The sequence below is a fragment of the Paroedura picta genome, chromosome 2, assembly GCF_049243985.1.
Source record: "Paroedura picta isolate Pp20150507F chromosome 2, Ppicta_v3.0, whole genome shotgun sequence".
NCBI classification, from domain to species: domain Eukaryota; kingdom Metazoa; phylum Chordata; class Lepidosauria; order Squamata; family Gekkonidae; genus Paroedura; species Paroedura picta.
In genome coordinates this window covers 181,199,673-181,219,591 of record NC_135370.1, presented here as the reverse complement: position 1 = coordinate 181,219,591, position 19,919 = coordinate 181,199,673, and the positions used below count along the sequence as shown (strand labels likewise).

The 19,919-nt window shown below is 51.5% G+C and overlaps 1 protein-coding gene across 1 annotated transcript; it reads right to left on the bottom strand.

Annotated features, from left to right (window-relative positions):
- Positions 1-299: 299 nt before the first annotated feature.
- On the bottom strand, positions 300-18,780 carry GMFB (glia maturation factor beta). Its single transcript, XM_077324031.1, has 7 exons — positions 18,620-18,780; positions 13,754-13,850; positions 11,193-11,242; positions 8,851-8,900; positions 7,071-7,153; positions 6,313-6,386; positions 300-4,752 (listed from the first exon to the last, which is right to left on the bottom strand). Exons 1-7 carry the CDS (start codon positions 18,620-18,622, stop codon positions 4,681-4,683), a joined length of 429 nt encoding a protein of 142 aa, XP_077180146.1. The 5' UTR covers positions 18,623-18,780; the 3' UTR covers positions 300-4,680.
- Positions 18,781-19,919: the final 1,139 nt, after the last annotated feature.

Sequence of the window (19,919 nt, the reverse complement as noted above, 5' to 3'; positions counted from 1 at the left end):
GCTGGGAGTGTCCTGCATAGTGCAGGGGGTTGGACTAGATGATCCAGGAGGTCCCCTCCAACTCTGATTGCTCATACTCACCACCACAATAGGAGGGAGCATTTCCTGCCAGTTCCGCTCTGCCCCTTCAGCCCCCCGTGCTGTGCCCAGGGCTCTCCCTGGGGTGGCTGCCTGTAGCCAAGAGAGGCATGGAAACACCACTGCTCCGGGCAGCACAAAGTGTAGAGAAGCTCAGCATCCACAGAGGAAGTGCCTTCCCTGATGTCTCCCCGACGTTACAAGAAATGTCCACAGAAGCGTACGAGATCAATAAGGTTTTATTTCTCCTTGTTTTCATCATCCTCTATATCAATACAAGCACCATGCGCGGCAAAAACAATTTTTTTATTTAAAAAAAAAAATCAGTTGGAAAGAAAACATGCAAAGTCAACTCGTATTTCTTTTTAAAGTGTGCAGACGTCATCAAAGCGTTAGCCGAGCCTTTCTGGAAAAACGGCGGCTCGCGAAATCGTACAATGCGAACTTGTGGTTCATATGTCCCGCCTAAGGAAATAAGTTCCGCAATGGGCTTCCTTGAGGAACGCTGTGTTTGAAAGATAGGTAGTTCGGTTGCCAGTCCTGTCTGTAGTGTTTCTGAGGCATGGGGAGAGAACAGCACCTACTGGACAGCGTCCATACCATCACCAACTGCAAGCACCACTTCCTCCCCCACACACGTATTTACTCAGCGAGGACTACAGGACGGTTCAAGCGCTAAGATAAGGCAGTAACCCTTCTAAAACAATATCATACGGACTCCGCTTCCCTTCGGAAATCTTGCTTCGTGGGAACGGACCTTCGGCCAGAACCAAGAGGTTCCTCTTTTCGCAGGGTGTCCAAACAGTGGCTTTCCAGATGTCCATGGGCTCATGGGAATTGTAGTCCACAGCCATCTGGAGAGCCACCATCTGGCCACCCCTGCAGAAGCTGCTGGATCCAACCTAATTCAAGTTGTGGCAAGGCTGGTTTTAGAAAGAATAGATTAAACCAGGGGTAGTCACACTGCGGCCCTCCAGATGTCCATGGACTACAATTCCCAGGAGCCCCCTGCCAGCATTTGCTGGCAGGGGGCTCCTGGGAATTGTAGTCCATGGACATCTGGAGGGCCGCAGTTTGACTACCCCTGGATTAAACTACAGGTAGGCGAGGTAAATTCACTACTGCAAGCTTTCGCATTAACTGCCGTTCAATATCCTCCTTCAATAACCCCATTGATCCAGCTCGTGTGGAATTTTAAAAGCCGGTCCACACATCCCGATGTACGGAGGCTTGTTTCCCAACCTCCAGGGGAGGCCTGGAGATCTCCCCCGAATCCCAACTGATCTTCCAATCCTCTGAGGAAAACGGATGCATCGGAGAATGGTTTTATGTGGCATTCTACCCCACCGATGTCCTTTCAAACCCCTCAACGCCACCCTCACCAGCCTCCAACCTCCAACATCTCCAGGAATTTCCCAACCCAGAGTTGGCAACCTAAAGGGTGCACCTAACCATGAAATGCAAACACTGCAAGAATCATATGGAGCCAACTGGAGAATGCTTGAAGCATTATCTACTGTCATGGGTGATTAATCAGGAGAGCCCTGCTGGATCAGGCCAGGGGTGAGTGGGAAGGCCAGGGAGTAAAGATCCAGTGCTTGGATCCTGAGGACCTTTCTTCTATGTCGATCTCCACCTCGGGGTTCAGGAAGGAATTTAACCTGCAGACAAACTGGCCAGAGACCCTCCGTTTTTTTCTCTTCCTCCGGGCATAAAACAAGGTCGCTGGGGGGTGGAGGAGTTTGTGATTTTTTTGCATTATGCGGGAGGTTAAGCTAGATGAGCCTTAGGGACCCTTCCTTCCAGCTCTCTTTCTGATTCCACCCAACGAGTTGACAGCCCCACAGGAATCCCTCAATAATTCCCTCCTCCTGATCATTCCAACTTTCAGTCCGCTCTGATATGTTCAGCTTTCAGGTTCCTCCAAGGGCACCATCAACCACTGGAGATACTTGCACAGACACTCCTTTATTTTGGGGTGGGGGGAATTTAAACCCTTCCTAGGTTTGTTTGTTTGTTTTTGTTAAGGTCAGTTCTTTTCCCCTTAAACCTGGGGGGGTCCCCCACCCTAAGTGTGTGGAAACATCTTTCCGGGGCAAGCTCCTAAATTTTTAACAACCGCATATTTTTCAAAGGTGGCATTTCTGACAACAGCTAAAAACAACTGCTTTTAAGAAGAAAAAGCAAGTGCCTGCTAAATCAGCGGTTCTCACCTTAGGGGTCGCAACCCCTGGGGGGAGGGTCGAATTACAATTTCCCCAGGGGTTGCCAAGGCCAGCGCTGCGGTAGCAGCGGCCTCAGCGACCCAAAGAGGGTGCTGGCATTAGGAAGGCGCACTACCAATTCACTTTGCAACTAGATGTTAGAGGAGTTGCATTTTTTATACCCCACTTTTCACAACCCAAAGGGGTCTCAAAGCGGCTTACGATTCCCTTCCCCTCCTGCCCTACCTCTCCCTGCTGGGTAAGTTGGGCAGAGAGAGCTCTCAGAGAACTGCTCTGCAAGGACAGCTCTATGCGAGCAGTGACTGGCCCAAGGTCACCCAGCTGGCTGCTTGTGTAGGAGCGGGGAATCAAACCAGGCTCTCCATATTAGAAGCCACCGCTCCTAACCACGTCACCACGCTGGCTCTTTGTTTTGTGGAATGTTGTCGCTGAAGTGGACAGCAAGGCCATTGTTTCATGTATGTGAAAAGGTGTCCCCGATACCTGAATTCCCCACCTGTGTCTAATCCACTACAGAACTTCGCTGGAACCTGCAAACATGAAGAGGGCCCGAAACTGCAGTTGCTCCCCAGGCAAAGGACCCTGTTTCGAGCATTGTGTCCTGAGCCATGGAGCGCGCCACTTGTAGTGGCGCAGGAAAAGGAATGATCACGACGTAAGAAAAAGAGGTGGACGGTCTCCGGGGAGTGGACCGAACGCCGTGAGAGAGACGCTCGCGGTCCACAGGAAAGAATCTAAGTTTGGAACCCAGGAGCACCTTAAAGCCCAACACGATTTCCATGGTAGGGACTTTCGAGAATCATGGCTCCCTTTGTCAGGTTCCAGCAGGAATGGAGATCCCCGGGTCCTTATATCCCCGTCTGAAGTTGGGCCGGCTGCTGCAAAGGAAGTCATGGGGATGCAGAGGTACAATGCAAAATATAATCAACTTGATGATTAGGGCAGAGAAGAAAGGGGTGGGGGTCAGAAAATCAGCATCTTGAGTGCTTCTGCACCACCTTCCGATTGGCATATAAAGACACAAAGATCTCCATTCTGAATAGTATCTGATGAAGTGAGATGTCTTGAGAGCTTGTCCCTCCCAAAATTTTGGCCTCTGAGGTATTACTGGACTAGACTCTCTTCTGCTGCAGACCAATGCGGCTACCCCCCTGAAAGATTCAAGAAAGCCCCGAAAAAACTAAAAGGCACACATCGCAAGAACTGGCCTGTACATAAGAGATGGGAAAGCAGAAGAACGCATTGATGAAGCCTGCAGAGAGAGACTTCTGGAATGACTGCGACAGGGACGTCAACCGAGCCCTTGAGATTTCTGTTTTATTCTGTTGCTTACGTTAGTTTCTATCGGACTAGAAATGCCACCTGCTGAACGCCTAGAAATAGGCAGGGGCCAAACTCTCGGCCCCCAAATGGAATGATGTCGACCCCGGATCACCAGAGATCCTGGAAGGAATTTCAAAGTCGTCAAAGCCCTGGAGGAAAAAAATGCGCTTTCGTAGAATAAAAATGTTGTGGACAGAGTGGCTGACGACAGCCCCTTCTTTTGACACAAAGAAAATTTCTGCCAAAACTATTCCTCTGTCAAAGAAGCTCACGGCTGGTATCGGGGCAAACCAGCAGAATATAACCCAGCTCTCTGGCAACATTAGAATTCTATCCTTCAAGCTTAGAAGTTTAAACAATTAGTTAACATCATTTCAGTATACAAGTTCTTAGTAAGTAGCATCCACTCCCCCCCCCCCAAAAAAAAGAGGGACACGCTTGTCGCTTGGAGACCCGGTTACTCGAAATTCCCAGAGCATGGCCTGAACAAACCTGACAAAAAACAAGCAAGATTCGCACCCAGGGTTCTGCTTTCATGAGGCTTGTCGAGCGATCCCTTCCGGGAACGCTGCCATCCATCTCTGAAGACCAGGGGTAGTCAAACTGCGGCCCTCCAGATGCCCATGGACTACAATTCCCATGAGCCCCTGCCAGGACATCTGGAGGGCTGCAGTGTGACTACCCCTGCTGTAGACGGTTACAAAATTCCGGATCTAGCTATCCTAGAAATATTAGTCACGTGAGTCCAAAAAAACAAAGAAACGTTGTCCCTGCAGAAACGAGGCCTTCCCTTTTGAACAGTTACAAAGAAAGAACACCCCCCCCTCCTCCCGGTCCCCCCCAGTACAAGGTTTGGTGACCCACGCAGAGAGGTTTCCTTCCCGAAGGAGCGTGTAAACCTTGCACGCACAAAAATATATATATATGTACATACACACGCACGCACCACACACGGCAGGAAACAACCGAGAAGTACAGCGCAGCCTTTTGACGGGTGTCAGGATTCGCATCGGGGTTCCAGTTCGTGCCCGGACGGAATAGCCGGCTCAGGGTTTCAGTGGAAGTAGCCCAACTTCTCCCGGAGCCATTCCTCAGTGAGGTCTTCTGTGTTCCTTATTTCAAATACCTGGGGGGGGGGGGGGAGGAAACAGCAAGAGAGGTGTACAGCCGGCAGCGGCAGAGGCTAGGTTGTGTTACGTTTCCACGCGAAAGAAACAGGCAGTTCTGAATAAACGTACTAACAGAAAAAAGAGAGAACCTGTCCCAGGCTATCAAAATCCGTATACAGTATAATTGTTGTTAGTTGCGAAGCCTGTATGAGTTTATATTTTTGACCTTGGAGGAAGGCCTTAAAGAACGAAACGCATCTGGTCTTATGTGGGCATGGATTTTGTACAGGAAGTGTTTAGAGCAGGGGTAGTCAAACTGCGGCCCTCCAGATGTCCATGGACTACAATTCCCAGAAGCCCCTGCCAGCGAATGCTGGCAGGGGCTTCTGGGAATTGTAGTTCATGGACATCTGGAGGGCCGCAGTTTGACTACCCCTGGTTTAGAGCTTCTATAAAGCTTTAAATCTCACGTTCAGGGGCTTAGCGCTTCTACGTTCGCCTAGGGGGACAGCCTTTTGGTACTGTCCACTGGGTTCCCAGTTGCTATGGCCTCCCCAGTTGCAACGTATGGCTGAGAAAGTTGGACCGTAAGGAAGGCCGAGCGTCAGAGAATTGAGGCTTCTGAACTCTGGTGCTGGAGAAGACTCTTGCGAGTCCCTCGGACTGCAAGGCGAACAAACCGGTCAGTCCTAGAGGAGATCAGCCCGGACTGCTCCTTAGAAGGCCAGATCCTGAAGATGAAACTCAAAGACTTTGGCCACCTCATGAGAAGGAAGGACTCCCTGGAGAAGAGCCTAATGCTGGGAGCGATCGAGGGCAAAAGAAGAAGGGGACGACAGAGAATTTGTGAGCCCGGGAGGAGAGATATAGTCCTAACTGTCCGACTGACTAAAATGTGAGCTCAAAGCAGCAGGAAGTCCCCAACCGAGCCAATTGGGACATGGGAGGAGATTATTTGAAAATGCCAGGAAATTCCTGATCTGAATATGCTAAATACACATCTCCACCAACACCCCCTGGCGGATATTCTTCATGCATGCTGCTGAATCTTGCAATATTCCAAGGAGGAGAAGATGATGCTAATCAGGATCAGGAGCCATCCAAAAGAGAAGAGCATATCAGTCCCCACCGGCCACTAATCCAGGGGCTCCTTTCCCTCTTTGTATGCCGGGCTCAGCCTGCCGTGGCAGTGGCTATTCGACCCAAACATCAATCAAAATGCAGAGATGGAAAACTCCGCACCGGACAGAGGAGTCCTAGCTGGGCAGCAAGCCAGCCCACGAGGGGAGCGGCGGATATGACCCCAGAAGGACACGCAAAGGGAGAGAGGGAGGGCCACAGGAGTCAGGGCTTGCCCTGGGGAGTGCGTCACCACACATCAATAGCACATGACCCCAATGACAGCCATGCTCGAATGGTCACATTTGGTACAGTTAACATGCAGAAATCCTGCTGTTTTATTTGGGGGGGGGGGTTGGTGGAGGGGAGGTGTCAGAATAGATACAACTTTGTGAGCCCGGGAGGAGAGATATAGTCCTAACTGTCCGACTGACTAAAATGTGAGCTCAAGGTGTTACCTTTGTCAGTTCTGCCGTCTGGACTAGCTTGTTTTTGCTGCCGGCGTACATCATCTGCTGCTCCGGCTTGCATCCTAAAATTGGGTGGGAGGAAGAGCAGCAAGGAAAAGTAAGACATATTAGCGCAGGAAGTTCATGAGCTACTGTGTCCGTCCTTTCCCCAGTATGTCAGGTGGGAATTTGGGGGTTAATTCTCCCTGGAGCTTTGGCTTATGAACATCAGATAAGCTGTGCTGTATCAGGCCAATGGGCCATCCAGTCCCATACTCTGTGTCACACTGTGACCCAACCCCAAGGGTCCTCAGGAGGCCCACCAGTGGGGCCAAAACTCCAGAAGCCCTCCCACTGTTGCTCCCCCCCACCAATCACCAAGAAAACAGAGCATCCCTGCCCCAGACTTAGGAGCACAAGAGAAGCCATGTTGGATCAGGCCAATGGCCCATGCAGACCAACACTCTGTGTCACTCAGGGGCCAAAGCCCAGGGGCCATCAGGAGGTCCACCAGCGGGGTCAGAACCCCAGAAGCCCTCCCACTCTTGTCCCCCCCCTCCCAAACACCAAGAAGACAGAGCATCCCTGGCCCAGACATAAGAACATAAGAGAAGCCATGTTGGATCAGGCCAGTGGCCCATGCAGGCCAACACTCTGTGTCACACAGTGGCAAAAACCCAGGGGCCATCAGCAGGGCCTGAAATCCACTGCTTCACTCTCATGTCCTTAAGACAAGCCTAGCATCAGTTCACCCGAGCTCAGCTTACCCACAGGGCTGGAGAAGATGAAACAGAGCGGGTAGGAGACTCTCCCGTCGTCGTGCTGATACTTGTAGCTATAGACGATGAATGTTTTCCGACGGTTAAGGAAACCAGCAAGAGAGAGGGGCAGGCCCCTGGCTAGAGAAAGAGAGGGGCACGGCCCTTCCAACCAGCTTTCCCTGGAAAGCAGCCATGGATCAAAAGGCCACCAGCCAGAGATCTGGCTGAGTACATCTGTCCGATAAGGTATCCTGAGTGCGAATTCTCTTGGGTCTGCTCCTGGGAGCAGGCGGAGACCACATGCCAATTCCCCCCCCCCCAAACAGCCTCCTGTCCCCGTCCCCCCCGGTCCTAGAATCATATAATCATAGATTTGGAAGGGACCTCCTGAGTCATCTAGTCCAACCTCCTGCACTGTGCAGGACACCCCAACCCTCTCGCTCACCCACTGTCACCTGCCACCCCCTCGAACCTTCACAGAATCCGCCTCTCCGTCAGATGGCTCTCCAGCCTCTGTTTAAAAATCTCCAAAGATGGAGAACCCACCACCCCCCGAAGAGGCCTGTTCCACTGAGGAACCACTCTGACTGTCAGGAACTTCTTCCGGAGGTTTAGACGGATTTTAGAATCATAGAGTTGGAAGGGACATCTAGTCCAATCCCCTGCACTCTGCAGGACCCTCACAACTACCTGCCCACCCACAGTGCCCCCAATTCCATGCCCAAAAGTCCTCCTCAAGCTTGCCTATTAACGTAGGTGGTGATGTCACTTCCGTTTACACAACCTCTGGGTTTCGACCGGGAGCTCTGATCAGCTCTGATCTTAAAGTTTTGCTCTGTCCTTCTTTTCCCCACTTGGCCATCTGACTATGGTACCCTGTGGTTATTCTAGGAATGCCTTTGAGGCTCCTCAAATGATCTTCCGTTCTTGGAAGTGTGACGTTTCCCAGCTCTTTGTCAGATTTATGGAGGGGCTGCAGACTTTCAGTCTCTGGTTCTGAGCTCTCAGGAAAGTGTGTGAGAACTTCTTTTTCTCTGTCCTTGCCGATCGCACTGCTCTGTATCACTCCTGAAATGCTTGTTCTGGGTTTAGACCAGTTTGACTACCCCTGGCATATACTGTGTCTTTTGCACCAGCAGCAATGGCTTGAGGTACATTCTAGCAATTCCAGGCCAAAAAGAGCAATTTTGACCAACGCTTCCTTGGTCTGCTTGGCCAGTGGCCACTGGCGTAAAGAAGCTGAAGTAAAGGGAAAGGATGGAGAAAGGGGATGTGTTGGGACCAATCATACCTGTTTGGACCGCCCAAACCCCTGGGCAAGTCCATGGACATCTGGAGGGCCGCAGTTTGACTACCCCTGGTTTAGACCCTTAAATAAACACTATTCAACTTTGGACTGAATGAAGTCTACGTGGATATGTCTACATTCCTCACACTGGAGGAGTGGCCAGCTGACACCACTTCTAAGGAACCCTCCATGGTCAAAAGGCGGAGAAAGATTGCCGTAGATCCTTGAGCTCTTGCCGCAGCAACAGTCAAAGTGACGTTTTTAAATAACTCTCCAGCCACTCAAATCTCCAATGGCCAATGGCCAATCCTGGCTGGGCAAAAGGCCTGGCACTGCCCACTTTCAAGCACCATGGTGCCCACGGGCACTGTGTTGGAGACCCATGCTCCACAGGTAAGCAGCAAATTGCAGGAGACTCAGCTCCACGCAAACTGGGAGCGAGAAGAGGACAGAACTTCCTTCTGGGAGGAATATAAGCACCGGAGCTAGAAAGGATATCGAGGTTGTCTCTCGGGAAGTTCGTCTTTCAGTTCGTCAGGAGAAATACCCTGGAAACATTTTAAGAGAGAAACAGAGAGAGAACTTCAGCTAGAGCAGTGCAGTGGTTAATGTGTCAAACTTAGATCGGAGAGACCCGAGTTCAAGTCTCCACAGTGCCGTCAAGGTCGCTGGGTGACCAGTCGCCTAACCCGCCTCAAAGTTTTGTTAAGAGGATAAAAACATGGAGGGGAAAGAGGGAACACTTGAAACAAGCAGCGTTATTCTCATCCAACGCAATAGAAATTTGGAATGGGCAGAACACACAGCTAAAAGAGTTGCCATTCTGGGAAATTCCTGGAGACTTGGGGAATGGATCCAGGGGAAGGCCAGGATCTCAGAGGGATAGAACAGTGCCATCCTCCAAGGCTGCCATTTTCTTCAGGGGACCTCCTCCCTGTCTCACACAGGGGCCAGCCAGTTCCTCTGGAGGGCCAGCAACAGGGCAGAGAGGCCGAGGCCTTCCTAAGGACATCAGGAGAGCCCTGCTGGGTCAGACCAGGGGTCCATCCAGTCCAGCCTCCTGTCTCACCCAGGGGCCAGCCAGTTCCTCTGGAGGGCCAGCAACAGGGCAGAGAGGCTGAGGCCTTCCTAAGGACATCAGGAGAGCCCTGCTGGGTCAGACCAGGGGTCCATCCAGTCCAGCCTCCTGTCTCACCCAGGGGCCAGCCAGTTCCTCTGGAGGGCCAGCAACAGGGCAGAGAGGCCGAGGCCTTCCTAAGGACATCAGGAGAGCCCTGCTGGGTCAGACCAGGGGTCCCTCCAGTCCAGCCTCCCGTCTCACACAGGGGCCAGCCATTACCTCTGGAGGGCCAGCAACAGGGCAGAGAGGCCGAAGCCTTCCTAAGGACATCAGGAGAGCCCTGCTGGGTCAGACCAGGGGTCCCTCCAGTCCAGCCTCCCGTCTCACACAGGGGCCAGCCAGTTCCTCTGGAGGGCCAGCAACAGGGCAGAGAGGCCGAAGCCTTCCTAAGGACATCAGGAGAGCCCTGCTGGGTCAGACCAGCGGTCCATCCAGTCCAGCCTCCTGTCTCACACAGGGGCCAGCCATTACCTCTGGAGGGCCAGCAACAGGGCAGAGAGGCCGAAGCCTTCCTAAGGACATCAGGAGAGCCCTGCTGGGTCAGACCAGGGGTCCCTCCAGCCCAGCCTCCTGTCTCACACAGGGGCCAGCCAGTTCCTCTGGAGGGCCAGCAACAGGGCAGAGAGGCCGAGGCCTTCCTAAGGACATCAGGAGAGCCCTGCTGGGTCAGACCAGGGTCCATCCAGTCCAGCCTCCCGTCTCACACAGGGGCCAGCCAGTTCCTCTGGAGGGCCAGCAACAGGGCAGAGAGGCCGAGGCCTTCCTAAGGACATCAGGAGAGCCCTGCTGGGTCAGACCAGGGTCCATCCAGTCCAGCCTCCCGTCTCACACAGGGGCCAGCCAGTTCCTCTGGAGGGCCAGCAACAGGGCAGAGAGGCCGAGGCCTTCCTAAGGACATCAGGAGAGCCCTGCTGGGTCAGACCAGGGTCCCTCCAGTCCAGCCTCCTGTCTCACTCAGGGGCCAGCCAGTTCCTCTGGAGGGCCAGCAACAGGGCAGAGAGGCCGAGGCCTTCCTAAGAGCATCAGGAGAGCCCTGCTGGGTCAGACCAGGGGTCCATCCAGTCCAGCCTCCTGTCTCACACAGGGGCCAGCCAGTTCCTCTAGAGGGCCAGCAACAGGGCAGGGAGGCCGAGGCCTTCCTAAGGACATCAGGAGAGCCCTGCTGGGTCAGACCAGGGTCCCTCCAGTCCAGCCTCCTGTCTCACACAGGGGCCAGCCAGTTCCTCTGGAGGGCCAGCAACAGGGCAGAGAGGCCGAGGCCTTCCTAAGAGCATCAGGAGAGCCCTGCTGGGTCAGACCAGGGGTCCATCCAGTCCAGCCTCCTGTCTCACACAGGGGCCAGCCAGTTCCTCTAGAGGGCCAGCAACAGGGCAGGGAGGCCGAGGCCTTCCTAAGGACATCAGGAGAGCCCTGCTGGGTCAGACCAGGGGTCCCTCCAGTCCAGCCTCCTGTCTCACACAGGGGCCAACCAGTTCCTCTGGAGGGTTAAGCATTCCCCCCAACCTTTTCTTCCAGAACTGTTACTCAGTGGTTTGTTGCTTCTGAATGTGAAGCTTCCCTTAGTCTCCACAGGTAAAGCTGCTGATAGACCTGACCTCCGTGCCTCCATCTTTTGAACCCTCTCTGTGTCCACACCCATCACCCTACTCTCTGGCAGCGAATTCCACATTTTACTTAAAGCATTTCCCTTTGGTAAAGCATTGATTCATCAGCCACCAACCTCGTGTTCTTCGTCCAGAACTACCAGCTGCTTGTCCTTGTCGATCTTCACTGCAGCAAAGAGAAAACGAGAGATGTGAGCACCAGGCCCACAGAGGACATCCCCACCCCACCCTGGACAATCTGGGAACACAGCGCAGATGACGGGAGAGAAAGACTTGTTGCTTGCTCTCTTGAGGTTTCCAAGAGGCAACTGAAGCATAATACTTCAACTTCCAGCCCACCTACAGTGACCCCAATTTCATGTCCAGGTGATGCCCATGCCCTAAAAAAGAATCCAGAATCCCTGGCCAGTCTCGCCTGGAAGAAATTTGCTTCCCGACCCCAAAGTGGTGATTGGAATTTCCCTGGGCATGCAAGAAAGGGCCAAGCGTGGATACTATCAGGGAAGCAGGGAATCAAACCTGGCTTGCCAGATTAGCCAGTTTGGTGTCGTGGTTAGGAGTGCGGACTTCTAATCTGGCATGCCGGGTTCGATTCTGCACTCCCCCACATGCAGCCAGCTGGGTGACCTTGGGATAGTCACAGCACTGATAAAACTGTTCTGACTGGGCAGTGACATCAGGGCTCTCTCAGCCTCACCCACCCCACAGGGTGTCTGTTGTGGGGAGAGGAATGGGAAGGCGACTGTAAGCCACTTTGAGCCTCCTTCGGGTAGGGAAAAGCGGCATATAAGAACCAACTCTTCTTCTTCAGTAATCTCAGGGCTCTCTCAGCCTCCCCTCCCTCACAGGGTGTCTGTTGTAGGGAGAGGAAAGGGAAGGCAATTGGAAGCCGCTTTGAGACTCCTTCGGGTAGAGAAAAGCGGCATATAAGAACCAACTCTTCTTCTTCTTCAGTAATCTCAGGGCTCTCTCAGCCTCACCCACCTCACAGGGTGTCTGTTGTGGGGAGAGGAAAGGGAAGGCGACTGTAAGCCGCTTTGAGCCTCCTTCCTGCAGAGAAAAGCGGCATATAAGAACCAACTCTTCTTCTTCTTAGAAGTTGCCGTTCTTAACCGCTACACCAAGAAAGTCCAGGGTCGGGATGCAGGGTCAGGCCATGGCAACCCACCTTTGCTCCTCTCTTGCGTTGAAAACCCTGCAGGGTGCCCTTAATTCGACTGAGACTCAACAGCACTTTTGACCACCATAGCCCTCGTGGTTGCAAAAGGGTGGCCAGGAAGAAATGCTCAGGATAGCAGCCCTCTGGGCAAAAGGGACTTTGTTACCCACGAGGTCAGCTCTAGCACAAAAGGCCCAGCCACCGAAGCAGGAGGGAGAAATGGGAATGTGCCGCGGAGGCCAAGTAAAGAACAGAGAGGAGCATCTGGACCCAGGGACGCTCCATCGCGGTTCTCTGAGCTTTTATCCGCAGCCTCCAAAGGGCTGCATTCCTCTCCTCTTAGGACAAGCTGACCTTTAACACACCTCCTGTTTTGTTAAGCAATAGGAGTCAGCAGATAAGGCAGGAAGCATTCTTAAAAGTGGGTTAAGGAGTAGGTAGGGCAGCATTGAGCTGTCCGTGTCTAATTGTGGTAAACTCCTGGAAAATTTACCTTTGCCAAGCTAGACTGATGCATTTTGTGTGTTGGCAGCGCCTTGAGATTTCTTAGGAAAAGATATTTCCCTTGATCACAGTTGATCCATAAAAAAGACACCTAAAGAACTATGCATGCACATGAACGGGCATGCCCAGAATTAAATTTTGTTGTTCTTAAAAGTACCCCTGAACTCAAACCTTGTATTGTTGATTCAGACCCAAATGGCTATCCTGCTCAATCCATTTTTTAAGGTGATTTGGATCCCTTCTTTGAACTCAGCTAAAACTTGGGCAGAGGGTTGTTATCCTGAGAATTTCTTCCTGGCCACCCCTTTGCAACCACGAGGGCTACCGTGGTAAAAAACCGTGATTCTCAAAAGGAGGGATGGGCACAAACCGCAACTCTGTGGCTCGACTCGTGGCTGAGCCACAAACGAAAATGTTGGTCTGCGAACAGAACCTCTTTGTAAGCCATTTAAAGCTGAAGCTCCTCCTTTCTGCTCCCTATGGCTTTTGTGGGGGGTAGAAAGCAGGTACCACTTAAACCGAACAGCAGTTTCCTAGGAAGAGCAGAAAGCAGGGGCTTAAGCAGGGGCACAAACTGCATCAAAATTCCTGAACGTTCATGGTGGGTCTTCAGTTCCCAAACAATGATCCACAAACGTCACACTGGCCAAATCTCATGACAAAGTTTAGTGGGGAGTGGGTTATGTATTTATTATCTGCCATCTTGTTATTGTGTATTGTGTTTTAATTATGCTTTAATGGGTTTTTATGGGACTTATTGTATTTATGGTTTATGTATACCTCCACAAGACATTTGAGAGCGGCGGTATATAAATATAAATAAATAAATAAACAAATAAATAGTTAGCCAACCAGTTTCTGCCCACCTCCCAGTCACAAGCTGAGGTCCTCCACTCCTATGTTAGCAGCCGGCTCCCACACCCAGCCCCTAAAACAGGGGTAGTCAAACTGTGGCCCTCCAGATGTCCATGGACTACAATTCCCATGAGCCCTTGCCAGCGTTCTTATTCTTACTGATAATGGCGGCATTGCTCGTTTCTTTGCGGAAGCGGAATTTCCTCAGCTTCTCCACCAGGTCTTCAGCGACGTCACAGACCACGAGGGATTCACTCTGAGGGGCGGGGAGAGGAGGTTAAACATAATATGCATTCAGACAAGGCACACTTTTCCCTGGAAGTTGTCAGGATGACAGACTTGAAATAAAAACTTCACTTCTGGAAGATAGTTTATTTAAAGCAGTTCTCCCAGGACTCACATAGCCAAATCTGAGTAGCACAGGTCAAGCAACAGTTCTTATTCCCCTTTTCCCGCCTTTCCCAGGCCCAGACTCTCCCATTTGCCAGAGACACAATATTCTCCAGTGCAGGTGCAAGGAGAAGAAGAAGAGTTGGTTCTTATATGTCGCTTTTCCCTACCCGAAGGAGTCTCAAAGCGGCTTACAATCGCCTTCCCTTTCCTCTCCCCACAACAGACACCCTGTGGGGTGGGTGAGGCTGAGAGACCCCTGATATCACTGCCCGGTCAGATCAGTTTTATCAGTGCCATGGCGAGCCCAAGGTGACCCAGCTGGCTGCATGTGGGGGATTGCAGAATCGAACCCGGCATGCCAGATTAGAAGTCCGCACTCCTAACCACGACACCAAACTGGCTCTCAGGAAACCAGGAAAAAAGCCAGCAGTCAGATAACATACAGCAGCAATGACCTTGGAGTACAGTGCTTAATTCTACAAGTGTTACAAGAAGCAGACAGTATTCAAAATGGTTACACTTAGGTTCAACATTGATCTTACTACATGGCAGAAACCCGGGAGTTCTGACATAAGTTAATTAATTTATCATGTAGTTACATTTGTTAAATATTTATTGGGTGATATGGTCAGGTCGACCCATCTATCCCTCCCCAAATGGGCAAGGATGGGCCTGGAGGGGGTGGGAAGGGGAAGGACTCCGCTTTTCCCTACCAGAAGGCGTCTCAAAATGGCTCACAATCTCCTTCCCTTTCCTCTTCCCAAACATTCGCTCTGTGAGGTAGGTAGGGCTGAGAGAGCTCTGACAGAACTGTGTCACGCCAAAGGTCGTGCAGCTGATTGCATGTAGAGGAGGAGTGGGGAATCAAACCCGGCTCTCCATCTTAAAGGCCGCTGCTCTTGCTAAGCTGACTTTTGCAAATGGTTCATGGGGACATGGATCCTTTGTAGGGGGAAACTGTTGTCAATGGAGGATTTAGGACAAGAGTCCCCAAAACAGTGCCCTCAGGTACCATGGCACCTGCCAGCAGTTTTCCAGGAAAGTGGGCAGGGCCAGGTGGGACTTCTGCCCAGTAAGATTTCTGATTGGCCACTGGAGAATTGATTGGCTCTTTAGCGTTTTCAGAAAGAGCTGTAGGACTGATGGGAAGAAGCAGCAGCCATTTTGTGAGAGGTTCCGCCTCCTAGGGCAGCCATTTTGTGGCTGCTTCTGCCTCCTACCGCAGCCATTTTGTCATTGTACCAGAATTCCAAAGATGCCCACAGGCATAAATCATTAGGGAACCCTGATTTAGGGGTTGACATACCCCATTTCCCTCTGTAAATGACTGTTCTTTGCAAAATCCACATGGAAGCAGAACTGAGCTAGTCTCCTGCATGTAAAACAAATTATTATGGCACACTTTAAAGACCAGGGCATTTACTGCAGCGTAAGCCACGAAGAAAGGCAGGGTGTGACTACTTTAATAAATTTAAAATATGATGATTAGGGAATTTGGAGAGGAAGCTTTACAAACCAAGGCTGCAAACACTCGGAAATGTTCAGTCTGGAGAAGAGGCAGTTTTGGGATAATATGAATATGCCTCTGGAGTATTTTAAAGAGATGATATTTAAAGAACAGCAAACAAATGGACTGAGAGCTGGCATAGTGTAGTGGCTTCTAATCTGGAGAACTGGTTTCGATTCCCCACTCCTCCTCCACATGCAGCCAGGTGGGTGACCTTGAGCCAGTCACAGTCCTGATAGTGCTGTTCTGACCAAGTAGAGCTCTCTCAGCTTCACCCACCTTTGTTGTGTCTGTTGTATGTAGAGGAAGGGGAGGCAATTGTAAGCCACTGTTCCGCCTACTTGAGGTAGCAAAAAGCATGGTATAAATATAATTTTTTCTTCTTCAACTGGTAGTGGAAGATAGGACTTGCGGGAATGTACAGTTTGGATATTAGTAAAATCTTTTAAACAATAAGGGCACATCAGTTGTAGAATTCTAGAGTGGGAAGGGGCCATGCAGGCCATCTAGTCCACCCCCTGCTCAGTGCAGGATCAGCCTCCAGCATCCAGGAGAAGGATCTGTCCAGCCGCTGCTTGAAGACGGCCAGTGAGGGGGAGCTCCCCACCTCCTTAGCTCCCCACCTCCTTCCACTGCTGAACTAGACTCCTAGAATCCTAGAATGGGAAGGGGCCATCCAGGCCATCTAGTCCACCCCCTGCTCAGTGCAGGATCAGCCTCAAGCATCCATGAGAAGGATCTGTCCAGCCGCTGCTTGAAGGCGGCCAGTGAGGGGGTGTGTTGTGGGGTGGAAATTCCCCACCCAGAAGTCTCACACTAGGAGATTTCCTGTCTACGTGGATCTTTTAAACATCATTTTGAAACCCTGTTGCCAAGGAGAGAGAAACAAAGAGAAGAAGGAAACTCATTTTCCGATCACCAGATTCCCACTGGCACAATGATGTGGAACTGCTCCTTTCCTACAGCTAAACCTGTGGTCCGTCCCTCTGGGGCAAGAGAGAACAACTCTGTTCCATCTATATGCAGCCTTTTAAATACTTGAAGATGGTTATCAGATACCCTCTCAGTCGTCTCCTGTCTAGGCTAAACAGACCAACCGCCCCCAACCTTTCCTCATACATCTTGGTCTCCAAACCTCTTTGTTGCCCTCCTCTGGACAGCCTCCAGTTCATCTACATCCTCTTCAACTCGGGTGCCCAAAACTGAACACAGGACTCCAAGTGAGGCTGAACCAGAGCAGAGTAAATATTTAGTATGTACTTTTAACTTGTTGTTGCCCTGGGACTGCTGCTAGAAGGGCTTCCTAGAAATGTAGTAGTAGTATTCAAGCAATGACTGGACAGATCCTTCTCCTGGATGCTTGAGGCTGATCCTGCACTGAGCAGGGGGTGGGACTAGATGGCCTGGATGGCCCCTTCCCACTCTAGGATTCTAGGAGTCTAGTTCAGCAGTGGAAAGGGCTGCCTCAGGAGGTGGGGAGCTCCCCCTCACTGGCCGTCTTCAAGCAGCGGCTGGACTGATCCTTCTCCTGGATGCTTGAGGCTGATCCTGCACTGAGCAGGGGGTGGACTAGATGGCCTGGATGGTCCCTTCCCTCTCTAGGATTCTAGGAGTCTAGTTCAGCAGTGGAAGGGGCTGCCTAAGGAGGTGGGGAGCTCCCCCTCACTGGTGGTCTTCAAGCAGTGGCTGGACAGATCCTTCTCCTGGATGCTTGAGCCTGATCCTGCACTGAGCAGGGGGTGGACTAGATGGCCTGCATGGCCCCTTCCCACTCTAGGATTCTAGGAGTCTAGTTCAGCAGTGGAAGGGGCTGCCTAAGGAGGTGGGGAGCTCCCCCTCACTGGCTGTCTTCAAGCAGCGGCTGGACAGATCCTTCTCCTGGATGCTTGAGGCTGATCCTGCACTGAGCAGGGGGTGGGACTAGATGGTCTGGATGGCCCCTTCCCACTCTAGGATTTGTAAAAAGAACATGTACCCAGTACACAATAACAAATTCACATTAAGATACTTTCAGAGTGTAGCTGCAGAGTGTAGCTTACAGTATACGAGGAAGATTCCCATCCAGTACATTCGGGTGCGCATCATCTGGGCATGGCACTGAGGTCAGTGTGGGTGGCCTGGCAGTTGTTTGTGGTGAGGGCTGCATTAGATAACCCTGTAGGTCCAGGGTCCAAATCCAACGCCCGGATTCTGAAGACCAACAAGATCTGCCTCTCAAAAGCTCACATCCTTAACATTTTGTTGGGTTTCTAAAGCATTACTGGGTTGAACCTTACCAATATACACCTTGAAGCAGCCTTGAAACATTCCCCCTACTCCAGCCTTTTTTTGTAGGGAGGCAAACATATACACAAGGTAAAGAAGCACTATCACTATTAAGCAGATTTATAAACCGCCCCTCCCTAATAGGCTCAGGGCAGGGTACAACATTTAAAAATTCTCCATAAATATAAACTCTGATGATAAAACAATAGCAACCGTAAAACGGTCAGCTTGCATGCCTATGGATAGAAGCAAGGAAAGATGCTTTTTGGTGCTTGTGTGCGTTTTTGGCAACCCCAAACATTGCTGATACTTGTCCTCTCCCTAGTCTACACAAACCGATTTGCATTTTTGACCCAACCAAGCCCAGATTGCAAGAAGGAGCGGAGGGCAAATCCTCTCTTGACCCAGAGAATCCCAGGGGAGGCTGCTGCTGCTGACAGCCCAGCCACTGCGCCTGCAAATGGCAATAGCAGAATAATTCGCCTTTTTCGTTCCTTTTTTGCAATGCGTCCCTTTAAAGTTGCAACAGGCGACCCCCGCCCCCCGGGACCGGCTTCGTCACCGCCCAGGAGGCTGCAAGTTTTGCACATTTTGAGCTATTTTGTCTCATTTATTGTTATTATATTTGAAACGGGGGGAGGAAGACCTCGATTCTCAACTTATTGTGAGCGTGGAAGATCATATACGCCTTTACAGCCCTGTGCATATCTTAATCCCTATTAGATGGAGTTAAATGCAATCTGCACACCATACATAAAGATTAACTACACAAATATAGAGATATTTATCACATCTATAAATTGCACACGGTAGACTGAAAAGAAAGGGCTGCATCCCCCCACGGAAAGCCCCGCACTCACCATCTTGCAGCAAAAACAGCCACCTTCTCCCCCTCCACCCCTTCAATGGTACGGCCCCTTTAAGAGCCCAAGGGAGGCCCGCCCTTAATCGGGTCCTCTCCGGCGGCAAACCCTTTTACTGCGCATGCCCCGCGCGGGCCGAAACCCAATCAACGCGGGCGCGTCCGCTCGGCCCATGACGTCACGCCGCTACGGCGAGCCGGAGGCGGGAGAACCGCGGCGCCCTCCAACGGATCCCGCTCAGCCGCCCGGCTCGCGCTCGCGCTCTATCCTCCCGCCCACGCCTAGAGAGGCCAGGGGCGCCGAGAGACTCCTCAGCGGCTCTCCTTATGCTAATTAAGGGCGGGGCTTGGACTTCCTTTTTCCCAGTGCGGCGCCGACCAGGAAGCGGTGTTGCCCGGGCAACCGGAGAGCTTGTCGGCTCCTTTTTTTTTCCTCTTTAAAGGGGCCTCGTTGCAAAAATCTCCAGGCGCTTTTAAAGAGACAGGCGTGCGCTTGGCTTTGATTAAGCTGGGAATCCAAGCTCTGCTCAGGTGGAGCAGCGCAATTAGTGCAAACTGGAGCTGCTGGCTTGTTACTGGCACGGGGATTCCCAACCAGGGGCTGCAGGGGCTCTCTGAAGTGGCCTGGTATGTGGGGGGGAGGTGAGTGGCCTGGCCTGGCCTCCCACCTCTTATTCGTCTTTCCAGCCTACATGAGGCAGAACAGTAGTAGTAGTAGTAGCAGTAGTAGTAGTAGTAGTAAAGGCAGTGAGAGGAGCAAAAGGAGGCCTAAGGGACGTGGCCAGCTGACCTCACTTCCAGGGCTCCTCCAAGTCTGAAGCATTATTTCAGGGTCTCCTCCAGTGTCAAAAGGTTGGGGAAGGCTGCCTTAGCACATTGCTTTTTATTTATTAGTCCTGTGTCCCCCCCCCCCCCAAATGCAAAACCAGGGTAATTTCACAAACACTGACGCTCTTTGTATAGCTCCTGCACACAGTGTTATTAGGGTTGCCGGCTCTGAGTTGAGAAATATCTGGAGACTTGGGGGGGGGGGGGGATATACAGACAGAGAGGCAGGCAGATATATATATATAATAGCTTGACAGAGAAAGAGAGAGAGATGGACAGGCAGGTATAAATAAATAATTGCTAGACAAGCAGAGAGAGAGATGGCCAGGCAGGCAGATATAGAGATGGATCGATCGATCGATGGGCAGATGGGCAAGCGGGCAGGCATAGATAGATAGATAGATAGATAGATAGATAGATAGATAGATAGATAGATAGATAGATAGATAGATAGATAGATAGATAGATAG

Excerpts from the sequence above, each read along its gene's own strand:
- GMFB (XM_077324031.1), bottom strand. Across the intron at positions 8,901-11,192 it reads TTCTGGACGAAGAACACGAG|GGTATTTCTCCTGACGAACT; the intron begins GTTGGTGGCTGA and ends AAATGTTTCCAG. Across the intron at positions 7,154-8,850 it reads CTTCCCGAGAGACAACCTCG|ATTCATCGTCTATAGCTACA; the intron begins ATATCCTTTCTA and ends CCGTCGGAAAAC.